At 33.9% G+C, this 13589-nt stretch overlaps 1 protein-coding gene across 9 annotated transcripts in view; it reads right to left on the reverse strand.

Moving 5' to 3' along the window:
• Positions 1 to 13589, reverse strand: part of LOC110465901 (dedicator of cytokinesis protein 11-like) — a 143552-nt gene that overhangs the window by 22121 nt on the left and 107842 nt on the right. For 2 of the 9 annotated variants that reach the window (XM_021522044.1, XM_021522045.1), the window contains 5 exons: positions 12098 to 12136; positions 10188 to 10241; positions 7839 to 8054; positions 6923 to 6980; positions 4190 to 4231 (listed from right to left, as the gene is read on the reverse strand). In XM_021522044.1, the coding sequence (XP_021377719.1) occupies positions 4190 to 4231; positions 6923 to 6980; positions 7839 to 8054; positions 10188 to 10241; positions 12098 to 12136 (409 nt within the window). The remainder of the gene's footprint in view (positions 1 to 4189; positions 4232 to 6922; positions 6981 to 7838; positions 8055 to 10187; positions 10242 to 12097; positions 12137 to 13589) is intronic. The other 7 variants (XM_021522049.1, XM_021522047.1, XM_021522052.1 and 4 more) reach the window with 5 other exon arrangements.

A 13589-nucleotide genomic window follows, 5' to 3' on the forward strand; every position in this document is an offset into this window, starting at 1 on the left:
CCTTCTAGTGTTAAAATTCGGAAAATTATCATTTTTGTTAATCATTAGTGACAGGCAAAAAAAAATTTGAATTTGATATATATATTATATATATTTTTTTTAATATTTTATAATTTGAATATTGTTTAAACAAATTAAAATATTTTATGACTTAAATATTGTTAAAATTTTAAATATTATATAATTTAATTACTTGTAATAAAATATCTGAAAAAAAGACAATTCTATGAATCCTGTATTTTGTCCCTTCCAATTTTTACAAGGAACACTGGTCCATCACTAATTTACTTGATGCAGATGTCTATATCTGAATGTACAGCTGGGCAAACTAGATGTATCATGTTCAAAATAGTAACTAAATTATAGCAAACTATTTCCTTGAAAATGTCTTGTACTATACAAATGTCCTTCTTTTAAAACCCCTAAGTTACATATAATACATAATCCATTTATTGAAGAAAAACTGAATTTGTAGAGAGACATCATGTCCTAAAGTAATATTTCAACCAACTAATAACTGATAAAAAGAAACAACATATATTTAAAACACATAAACAACAAAGAAACAAACAACATATACAACATAACAAAAATATAACATGAAAAAACAAAACACATATTACATAAAAACATCACANCCCCCACACACACACACTCCTATATCAACCAGTGCTGTAAGCCAAAGGCTAACTATTACCCCCACTGCTATATAAACCAGTGCTGTATGCTAAAGGCTAACTATTACCCCCCACTGCTATATACAAACCAGAACTATATGCTAAAGGCTAACTATTACCCCCCACTGCTATATACAAACGAGAACTGTATGCTAAAGGCTAACTATTACCCCCCCACTGCTATATAAACCAGAACTGTATGCTAAAGGCTAACTAATACCCCCCCGCTCCTATATAAACCAGAACTGTAAGCTAAAGGCTAACTAATACCCCTCGCTCCTATATAAACCAGAAATGTAAGCTAAAGGCTAACTATTACCCTGTAATTCTACGGACAAACAGATGAACGGACAGACAAGCTGATTCCAGTATATTCGTTGCGGGAGGTATAATAACAGAAATCAAAGACACAGACAGGATGTAAGCTATGGATGAAATTTATAACACAGTATGCATGTTGACACCATCCCCATATTAAAGCAAAACAAACAGATACTGGAGATATGCTTTGCATTGATATTTCTTGTTATTAGAGGATTTGGGAAAGGATTGAGGTACTGTACTGTACCTGTGATAAGCAGTGATGAGGTTTATAGCAGATTTTACCTGTGGTCTCTAATATGTTGCCCCCTTTTACAACAGATAAATATCAGTTTCTGAACCACATATGATCTATAATCCTTGTATCCATGCATATATATTTTTGTTAAAACTCAGAAATAGGCCTTGTATTTATTTGTGTCTTCTTTCTAAGGACTCCTCCCCCCAACCCAACCCAACCCAACCCAAAATAATGGAACATGAGGCCCACAGGACCTGTATCACTCACCAGTTTTAATTTGCTATCTGAATCCACCAGGTGGTCTGTATCATGTATAGTTACAACCTTGAATTCCCTTGACTACAGAATTCCTATAGATGTACCAAGGTAGGTTGAAACACCTTTAACCATACTGAAGGAATATTCTTTTTAACATTGATCTTTGATTTCCTTGTTCCCTGCCATCCTGCCCCAGAGAATTTTTTTATCATACAAATTTTCATCATATAACATTACATCCACTATTCTCAACTCAGACGATAGAGGCCACATCATGGCATGAGCAAAATTGGCTCTTAAAGGCTAAAAACAGAACACAATACACAACAACAAATATACATCTGAAAAAGTTTAATTTTTACTACCCAGTATTAATCTTTATTCCCAGTTCACATTTCTAAATTATCGGCAGGTAAATATGTAAAACTCTTTCATAACTCCCTTATTCATGAAACTATGACTATGAAAATTATTTGATAAAAATGTTATATTAAAGTTATGCTACAATTTCTTAATAGTTGGAAGAAATAACGATAGACTCCTGTACTAATCTTAACAAATACCTGTTTATTACTACAGTATTTATATATGCATGTACAAGAAATTTGAGACAGATGTGTAAAGAATTATTAACTCATTCACCCCTGAAATTTCATAATGAACTGTTCCAACCACTGAATTGGACCAGTTCAAATATATTTTCAGGGGTGAATGAGTTAAACAAATACAAAACAAGCATTGTGGCATATCAGGGCCTACTGAATCTGCACCTCAATTAAACATGCAAATAATCTGAATTTAAGTTTTTTAAGCTAAACTCTGTGATACACCGAGAAGTCTGAGAATGGAGAACGTGCTCGACCTGAAGACAACTTAAAGAAGAAGCTTATATACTCTGCCTGAGAAGCAACTAGACTCTAAGCAACCTCAAAGAAGCTGAGGAATAGAATATTTGACTCTTAAGCGATTTAAAAGCAGCCAAGATAAGGTAGCTATACTCTGAGCGATTCGAGAGCAGCTAATTCTAAGGATACAGTAAAGGAATATTCCAAATAAAGGATTGGGGGTAAAATTCCCCAAGAATGAAAAGCCTTCTACACTAAATTGGAGCTAGAAAACTTTGAAGCAATTTAAAAGAAACCAAGACTGGTCATACTCGTGAGCGATTCAAGATTAAGACTCTTAAGCGATTTAAGAAAAGACAAACTTGACCCTGGAGCGATTCCAGAGAAGTAAGTCCGAAGTAAAAATCTGGAGCGAATCAAGATTGACACTAGAACTATAAAGGATGTAGATCCAGAGGTATTCACTAGGAGCTATTCCAAGGAGGTTGACAGAGTAATTGATTCACTGATACCAGTTTAGATATAAAGCACCATTAGCACTAATAGGAATAGAGTAACCCTATCAATGATGATCAAGCCATTAAATAGTGGGTATAGCCCACCTAAAAGAACATGGAATGAAAGTAAAAATGTACACAGAAAACATGATGTTATAAGAGACTACGTGACTACATATGGCAGTAAAACCATACTGTCGATCAAAACTAAAATCAACAAAAGCCGAAAATAAAGGGTACAGTCAAATCAGGAACTAAAATAGATGCATCGTTCTTGGCAGTATGAAAATATGGAAAAAAGACGAAGAACTCGGGTATGAGTTCGACCACATCAGACAGGAGCTGATGGGGATGATGGGCGGGTACGCAAAATACAAACAGTGAAAAATCTGCCAAAACGATGCTGCTGTTATAATTATTGCGTATACCCCTCTAGTGTATAACCAATAGCTGATTGGTCAGTTGCAATGACCCCTGAGAATATAGGGTCATCACTGACATGTAATTAGCATAAGTAAACAAAGCAAGGATATGACTTACAAGACAATCAGAAGTAAATAAAGATAAACAATAAAAGTAAATAAAGGGAAAAAAATACACAAAAACAAATACAAGATGCAGAAGCATCTTTAGTTGTATATCAAGTATGATTTAACATTAAAAGGTCAAATTATCATACAGTATATTGACTGTGAAAAAGAATTAAAAAACCAAACAAAATTTAGAAGTTTGAGAGTATTAACTCATTCACCCCTGAAATTTCATAATAAACTATATCAACCTTTGAATTGGAAGAGTTCAACTGTGTCTTCAGGGGTGAATGAGTTAATACCTGCTGGACCCTATATTTCCTTTAGTACACACGAGTACTAGAGTATGTGACATTGCTAACATAAGTGTTTTCACTGCTCCTTCAGACAACGTTTTCAACAATGTTTTCATCGCTTTAGTTTTACCTAACATCTTATATCAACGCGAATTAACAGTACTGGTCCATGTGTAGTTAATTTATCAGTAATGTTAGAAAAGTGTAAGGTTTCTAGTAAATTAGTCATAATTTGTCAATATTTTCTCGGCAATGATGCATGCAATTAATTAATTAGGTTGCCATAGCTACACTTTCATATAGAAATAGATGTGAAAAGTCGTTAATTATTTTATTAATGGCTAAGATCGAGTCAAGAAATGTTTTCCCCCCAAGTTTGCTGATTCAGCGATTTTTATATAAAACTGGCTTAGCTATGTGGAGTAGATACTGACTATAATGATTATATATCTATAATGTATATATATGCATACAGATGATGATACAGACGTATCGGTTTAGAGGCAGTGCATATACACAATTACCCTCTGTCCATAACACTTCCCCAGCTATACACGGTATTGCAGCTGTAAAGTGACATTTAAATACATTCTTTTCACTAAAAAAATATCACAATTTCAAAACAGAATATTTTCTTGTAACAATTTCGCTACTGAGGGAACAAATATTGCAGACCTTTTGTCTAGATTTTATTTTCTTCTGGACAAATTATAATTTTACATTTGGTTTTGGCTGTTTCAGACACTTTGTCGGGATATTTTTGAATTTCTGGACAAACATTTAAATTTCACATCTTGTTTTGGCTGCTTTAGACTTTTGTCCAGATTTTTATTATTTCTGGACAAAAAAAAATCTTTTACATCTGGGTTTGGTTGTTTAAGACTGAAAAAAATCAACAATATAAAAATATCCAGTACATGTATTTTGTTCACACAACAAATATGCTTGATGTTTTTCATTTTTGTAAGCATTGACCACAAAATACATATCTAAATCACAATGACTTCAAAACAAAAACACTGACAAGGGTGTTACAAAATTACTGAAAATCACTTTTTTTTTCACTAAAATTAAGCACACAAAATACTGCAGCCATAGATAACAGACAAAACAACACACCTTTGTGAAAATTATTTAACAATAACACAAATTATTCAGGAAATGTTTTTACATAAAAATTGACAAAATTAGGTAAACAATAATAAAAATAGCAACTAGAAAAATTATCTACCGTCTTCATTTACCTAATTACACTGTTTTGGAGGAAAAAAACAATACATAAATTTTGGATGAAGTCATGCATGAGAACTAACTTTAATACCAAACTTACTTGACTTCAGTTTTCCTGTGGCAGTGGAAAAATGGCAAGAAATATGAATAAATATACCATACTTTCTGTCTTGTGTGTTGATAGATGAAAGAATATGCAAATCTTAACTCATTTACCCCTGAAATTTTCATAATGAATTATTCTAACCTTTGAACTGGAAGAGTTCAAATGTGTTCAGGGGTGAATGAGTTAAGACTGGTTCATAGGTCAAAGTTTCTAATCATAATCCTTGTTTGTGGTAATAGAAGACATTTATCAGGTTTTTCATTTTTTTTACAGAGATGTATGTAGCTCTGATAATCATGAAATAGACAACAGAACAGCCCTATACCCACCCTCGATACTCCAGAGGATACATAATCATGAAATAGACAGCAGAACAGCCCTATACCCCCCCTCGATACTCCAGAGGCTACATAATCATGAAATAGACAGCAGAACAGCCCTATCCCCACCCTCGATACTCCAGAGGCTACATAATCATGAAATAGACAACAGAACAGCCCTATTCCCACCCTCGATACTCCAGAGGTTCCATAATCATGAAATAGACAGCAGAACAGCCCTATACCCGCCCTCGATGCTCCAGAGGTTACATAATCACGAAATAGACAGCAGAACAGCCCTATACCCACCCTCGATACTCCAGAGGCTACATAATCACGAAATAGACAACAGAACAGCCCTATACCCACCCTCGATACTCCAGAGGTTACATAATCACGAAATAGACAACAGAACAACCCTATACCCACCCTCGATACTCCAGAGGTTACATAATCATGAAATAGACAGCAGAACAGCCCTATACCCACCCTCGATACTCCAGAGGTTACACTCACTTTCGCTCTCTGCACCCAATGAAAATTGTCATAACAAATTTGAAGGCTCAGTGTGCACCACCTGGGCGATAAGACAGGAAGACTTATATAGTTTGATACTTTAATATACATCAAAAGAATCTGTTGGTTGCCTACGGTAAATTTGACAGGCTTTGATGTCGGCTGTCACTCCTCTATAATCCTCAAAAGACAGGTATCAGTCTAGAGATTGGTCAGGTGTTTTTTTACCCAAGACCAATCAAATAGCTAGCCGTGTGCCTTCAATTTTGCTATGACATATTCCAGGGGTACAGAGAGCAAAAGTGAGCGTAACCCCTTGAGTATCTAGGATGGCCTTTACCCGTTCCTTATAATCTACAGGGAAACAGTAATTTAATTTAGAGACAGGAGATGTTTTCAGACAGGAGCCAAGTGAATTTAGCCATTAACAATTTGTTGTATATTCCTTCACAGGAGTCTATTTTCTACTACAGAAATTTAGATGGTTGTATATAGTCTCTGTGAGCAGGTCTAGAGGTTATGAATGCTAGTGAATAATAGTAAATATTGATTTATATTTAGACTATATTACAGTACAGATAAGGAAAAGGTATAGGGTATTGATATTGATATATCGCTATGTAGTGCTAATAATACAGTACTATATACAAGGTAATGATACTTAACTCAAAATACCAATACTTTTGGTGAAGTATATTTCTAAATCCGTAAATATTTTGCAGTTTTGTGAATATTTTCGTGACAATTTATCTGTCGTATCACAAATCTATGCATTAAATCAGTGGATTTTTGTTTTGTTTTAGAGGGTGGGTGGTTGGGGTAGGGGGTGGGGGATGGAGATATTGAAAATATATCGCATTAAGGCGATTATACTGCAATATAAAATGTATCGCAATAAGGCGATTATACTGCAATATAAAATGTATCGCAATAAGGCGATTATACTGCAATATAAAATGTATCACAGTAAGGCGACTACATTGTTATATAAAATGTATGGCAGTAAGGCGACTATATAGTAAGCTTTCTCCTCCCTATTTCCACCCCTATATGATGCGTATTTCGTATTATGTACAAACACTTACCTCTACGTCTCAGGTACTCAGCTATGAGAGCGGCTATGTGGATATAACAGTGGGCCGCCTGTAATACAAACATGGAGTCTTATCAATCAAGATCAATTTATTTCCCTCCCAAAAAATACAGACAATGTGGGACAAGATAATAATTCATTTCACAATAGTCAATAAATAGTGAAAAAGCTTTTTAAAAAATAGGTTAGACTGACTTATCCAAGGAATAGATTTTCATACAAAGCAAGTCATTGTGAACAATTCATTGCTGCCATACCTGGAAAATATTTTGGTTTAAAAAATAAACAAAGGGCCATAACTCTGTTAATTGTGGACCATAAGACCCAGTTTCAATATACAACACTCCGCCAGCCAGAGACGATACACTCACATAATAAAATTGATATTTGTAACAATTTGACTTTGACGCTGGAGGGCTATTGGCAGCAGAATGTCAGACCCCTCAACCACTTGGCCACCGCCACAGAGCACACCACCTGGCTCCCAAACAGGCTCAAATATAGTGTGGCTGAAGTTGTATACGTTAGTAACTTTGGTAAGTTTGACTTGGTCCTCAGTCTGACAACATAGTGATGGCAAGATATATGGCCCAAACAGATGACACAAACCTATAGAGTCATCTCTGGAAGAATTGATGGGGACTAAAAATAGACTACTGCTACAATTTACAGGGGAATTTATTCATCTTCCTAATTAATTGTATGTAAGAAGAAAACCAACACATACAATCTTGAACGACTCCCAAAATACACAAAATCCAATTAATCCGATAATATTTTTCATTAAATACTTGGGAAGCACTAATGTATAACCTCACGACACTTTGGGATCACTGAAGAACACATTTTATGTTTCTCATCAAGATTTATGAGCATATTTCCTCACTGACACTACGAGTTCTACAAACCTCGGAGTAATTTGAATTTCTAAAATGAATTTTTGCCATGGAGTCAAGCCACGTTTTCCGAAGCTCTGGCGTGCTGGCGTATGACTTGGCTAAACTGTTCTGTAAGTCTATCAGCATTTCAGGGTCGTTTTCGTGCTCTCTCATCTGAGCAGTTGCCATGAGAACTGTTCGGATTCGTTTTGTGAGATCTTTTACTTCAGCCGGAAATCCACTTTTCTGTAAAAAGAAATTTACGTGACATTTAAAAGGATGTATTACTTCTCATTTCTATTACAGCGGTTAAGCTTGAATAACAGATGCTTTAAGATATGGATTTTTTTCATATACATTGTACTTACAAAATATATATATTTTTATTTTTTTTATTATTTTTTCTAATAATATTACAGTTGCTTGCTTCAGAATATTTTATTTGACGTAATATCAAAAGTTTCAGCCTAGCAAATGAGGATAAATTTGACTTTAGTACAAACACAAGTTTTTAACATTGAGTCTTCAATATTGGTATATGAAATGAAAATTACGTAACAAAATTGGAAATTGTAGAGAAGACAATCTAAAAACAAATCGAAAGAACAAAATGCAAGACACCAGGAAAATTTACGGAAAAACAAGTGAAATCCTGGTAAAACTATTACACAGGAAAACATAAAATGTATAAGAACTCCGATCTAGTCATTCAAATAAAGAAAGAGATACTTTTCTTATTGTTTCTGTGTTTTCCCTTAATTGACGTTAATTGACACAATATATTTTTTTTAAAGAATATACCATATATCCTTTTTTTAACTTATGTATAGAAAATGTTAATTCTTAATTCTGTAAGCATTAAGCATGTTTTTAAACCTAATTTTGATTGTTATCATAGCATTTCATTTTGTGTATTTCTAAATCATTTTTTTTAAGTGTCGTCACCGTCACAGTACGACCATACGTTATTTTAACCCTACTTTGTATGATTTTGTTCAATCTAACACTTTATGGTCTATTTACTGAACATACAAAGTTCAATACATCTTTCCAGTCATAATTAAGCAGAAAAATATGTTGTTTTCTCTTGGGTTTTTTGTTCCTCAAATAACCTTCTTTTGCATTTTTCAGAAAAAAAAATATGCTATTATTGATGGTTTATCATTCTAAGCACTTATTATATCAGTCAGTATCTACGTAAAAGAATGAGAGAGAAATATCGCTTGGTTTTAAACCTACTTAAATTTTGTAATTTTTATATAAACTGAAAAAACTACACTGACAACTAATTCATTTATCCAATGTTTTTTCTAATTTCTTTGCTGTAGTTTCATATGGGTTTTTGTGTTTATTTCCAGGCAACTAAAATGTATATCCCTAAATATTTATAACACAAACTGAAAATTCCTGTTTTCAAACTGGATATATATTTTTCAAAATATGTAAGAATTAACTACTTCCCTTGAAATTGTTAATTCTTGAAAAATGCTGATCTTTGTATTATATAACGTGTACACCTCACAACCATTGATTATTTCGTCTTTTCGTATTGCAGAGTTATCTGCTCTTGTGAGCAGATATTTATTGTTTAATTACGTCATTTGTTGGTGAGAGTAACATCATCAATTTTTGAGAAAGCGACTTAATTTTCTCACACAAACCAATGACGTAACAATCAATACCTGCTCACAAGAGTAAATAACTCTGCAATACGCAAAGACGCAATATACAACAAAGGTTTCATGACAAAGAGAAGACGGTTTTAACTGATCAGAACTCTTTTTTGATAAGAGATACATATGATAACATAGCATATATATTTAAGGTAGTTGAGTGATCCTGAAAGAGGATTGCACAGTAGAAGCGAAAAGTTGATATTGAACAAAACAAAAATCCTTCTAAAAAATATTTTACCCGCTAACACACTGCTAACCTAACAGACTAAATACATGCAAAACAGTATTCAAACTACTGTCCTATACTAAGGAACCGAAAAATGGTTTAAATCAAAATAACATTTTTCATTAAAGATTAAGGAATTCATGAATTATTTTTTCTTCCAAAAAGTGTATAAATACATCACAATATCACAATAGTCTAAAAATTCTAAATCAACATGAGGATTTTTAAATCATTCGCTATTATAATGGCTTAATGTTTGTGACAATTGGCAGAGCATTTTTATTTTTGCCTTAAGCAGTTCAACTGAAGCCATGCCAATGTTTCATCCATCCAAGACCTGATGTTACTACGGTAACAGGAATTCCAAAGGAGGTGGCAAGCAAGGAAGTGCATGCTGTGTTGAGTGGCACCTTGGCAGGCCAGGAGGATGCCACAAGGTGCACAATGCCACAGGAGGAAGATAATTAAAATTCTTACGCGCTCCGTTGTATTTTTCCATATTCCGCCCACCATTAAAAAATTCCATGTGTCCTTCACGATCAAGCAAATAATACAGAGTGCGGAGAAAATAAACGAAACTCATTAGACTTTAATAAATGTATTCAATTATCTTAAATTCAGGTTTTAATTGAATATAAATATGCTAAGATATGGTAAAATATTTACTTACTTAAAAATCAGTTAATTGTAATATTTCTATTTTTGCCTCAAAACTTTATTTCGGACGAAATATTTTATTATATATTGTCGTGGTTACAGTTGAGGATAATGAAAATAAATAACAAAGCCGATTAGAATACAGCTTTAACACAGCAACTTAAAAACACATTGGAACTTCGATCAAATCTGTGAAGAGAATCCAAGTAATGGAAAGTCCATGGATAATATTACGGTAAGATAATAAAATGCTGGGTGCAGGAGCAGATAACTCTGTATTGATTATACTCGCTCTATAGCGAATTGGTGCGATTCGACTCCCCATCACCAACACAAAAATGTTATAAGCTGTTAGGTTTTCCTCTCTCATTTTTGATAAATAATGTATCTTGTTTAATATTACATTCATATGTTGCTCATCATGGGATGTTCTTGCTTGATATGGGTCTCACATGCTGAACATCATGGGCCTTTCTAGTTTGATGTGGGGTTCACATACTGAACATCATGGGCCTTTCTAGTTTTATGTGGGGCTTTCATGCTGAACACCATGGGCCTTTCTAGTTTGATGTGGGGCTTACATATGCTGTGCATCAAGTGATATTTTCATCAACTTTTCAATACAGCTCAAGGATACACAAAAGGTCCCTGAAGACACACGCTCAAACCCATCTAAATGTCAGGTACAATGTTCTGAGTCAAGGAAATTAAATATAGACATAAAACAAGCCTTAAACACTGGTAGGACTGAATGTAACGTTAAAGACTGATACAATACATCTAATTATGAAAAAAATAGTTTGAAGAAAAAAAACAGGAAACTGAAATAGAGAGAAAAGTAACCAGAAATCAAAATATTGGTCTCGATACTTGAAACAATCTATATACAGTGTAATTAGGTCAACTCAAATATATCAAATGGAGACTACTAACCTATCCTAATTTGATCGGACTTGTATTATATAATCCTGAACATCCAGATCAAATCACATAGCCATATTATCTGGAGCCGGAGATTTTGAACCAAGAATATTTTACCATATATGTATATTTTTTAAATATTAAATATTTGTCTATATACATCTATATATAGTATACAGAATACATTTGATACAGTAGTGAATACAGATAGATATATATATGGTGAAGCCTTTATAATACTTGGTATATATAGGTATTACTACATAATGGCATGTCTAGCCATGCAACTTTTTAATAATTTTACCTGTAAAATGTATTAATATTTCCGACGTGTCTCCCATCCCAGAACATAGTTAAATACATGATGAAATTAGGGGGCGCTCTTTTTTTATAGGAATCCATTTACACAGTGGGAATTGACCATGAACTTTTTTGCTGACCTAGATTTTTTGTTTAAAAATAATTTAAATACATGTTAACTACTCCATGGTAACCTTATTCCTGAGAATCCCAAACTAAAGGGAAAAAATTCACTTCAAATCTGAAATATTACGCATAAATCCTACTTTGCAAAAATATTATACATTTCCGCAGTTATGGAGGAGTACAGCAATTCCTCCGTGACCTTAAATCCTCTTACGAAATAACAGCATTGGACTTGTTCTACTAAAGATTATATAAATATTAATGCCTATATAAGCAGGCAACTGTTCTCCACTACATGGCAACCATCGTACAAAGACCGGTTAGTAGTAATATTAGTAGTAACTGTATGCCACTCCGCAATACCAAGGGGAGACAACTGTTACCTCTGTCCTCTGTCCACGTTTCCGACCTTTTCCATCACCCTGTTATTGTAATAAAGGATGGCATGCATGTACATCAAATATCATTGTTTTATAGGTTTTAACCCATTCACCCCTGAAGACACATTTGAACTCTTCCAATTCAAAGGTTGGAATGTTAATAATGAAATTTCAGGGGTAAATGAATTAATAGCGTGCACAGTAAACATTCCACAACTTTTGATACTTCATTAAAGGAACGCCATCAAACTGTGGAAGTATTTAGCGTACACACTTTGTAAAACACAAGGACAGACGGATTTTATCCTGACAGGATCCAGAATGAAGGACGGATTTACTATCTCTGGATTCATTGATAGTTCATAAATGTCTATTGTAGAAACTGGTGACTCTGGAACTACGGTGTTTATCAAATATTCACATTTCACATTCCAATTGCTGGATGATTTTCCACTTTGTTAATGTTTATGTTACGTCTTTGAGCATTAAGTCAAAAATGTCCAACTGCAAGAACCAAAACTTTGTTTTGAAAATACATAATTTCACATTTGCCCATATACTAGTTCGAGTACAAATCTAATGACGATACTTTTCCTTCCCCCTCCTTCATCAACCTACATATGTAGTTCTACCAGGGACATGCCCCTCCCAAATGACACTGCCACCCTCCATATAACATCTGCCCCCCATGGTCCATAAAATGTTTGATATCATGGGACATTACCCCAGTTATTCTTGGTCCATAAAATGTTTGATATCATGGGACATTCCCCCAGTTATTCTTGGTTCATATATGTTTGATATCATGGGACTTTCCCCCAGTTATTCTTGGTCCATATAATGTTTGATATCATGGGACATTCCCCCAGTTATTCTTGGTCCATGAAAAGTTTGATATCATGGGACGTTCCCCCAGTTATTCTTGGTCCATATATGTTTGATATCATGGGACGTTCCCCCAGTTATTCTTGGTCCATATTATGTTTGATATCATGGGACATTCCCCCAGTTATTCTTGGTCCATATTATGTTTGATATCATGGGACGTTCCCCCAATTATTCTTAGTCCATGAAATGTTTGATATCATAGTACAATCACATTGTACATGGTGCTTGACACTCTTTATTACTTTATTTTTTTCAATTGCTAATCAAACAAAACCTGTTCTACTCACAGATAAACATAATTAGTATAATTTTAGCAATATTCACACATATTAACCACTAAAGGCGAGGTTTGGTTAAATCTGAGGTCATTTGGATTTTTGTTATCCATACCGAGGGTTTCAGTCGATTGATTAGATTGGGGTTGGGGATAAAAAGCCACATTACACTTTTCACCTGCAGTCAAATCTAATTGGAAAACCAAGCGAAACCAAAATGTTTCATACCCCACAATCCTTGAAATCACAAAAACAAAAGTAGGAAATAATTGACAGAGCTAGGGCTTATTAACAACATTTCAACTGATTGCTAACAAGATAACTAGTAAAAG

The sequence above is a fragment of the Mizuhopecten yessoensis genome, unplaced genomic scaffold, assembly GCF_002113885.1.
Source record: "Mizuhopecten yessoensis strain PY_sf001 unplaced genomic scaffold, ASM211388v2 scaffold11105, whole genome shotgun sequence".
Lineage (NCBI taxonomy): Eukaryota > Metazoa > Mollusca > Bivalvia > Pectinida > Pectinidae > Mizuhopecten > Mizuhopecten yessoensis.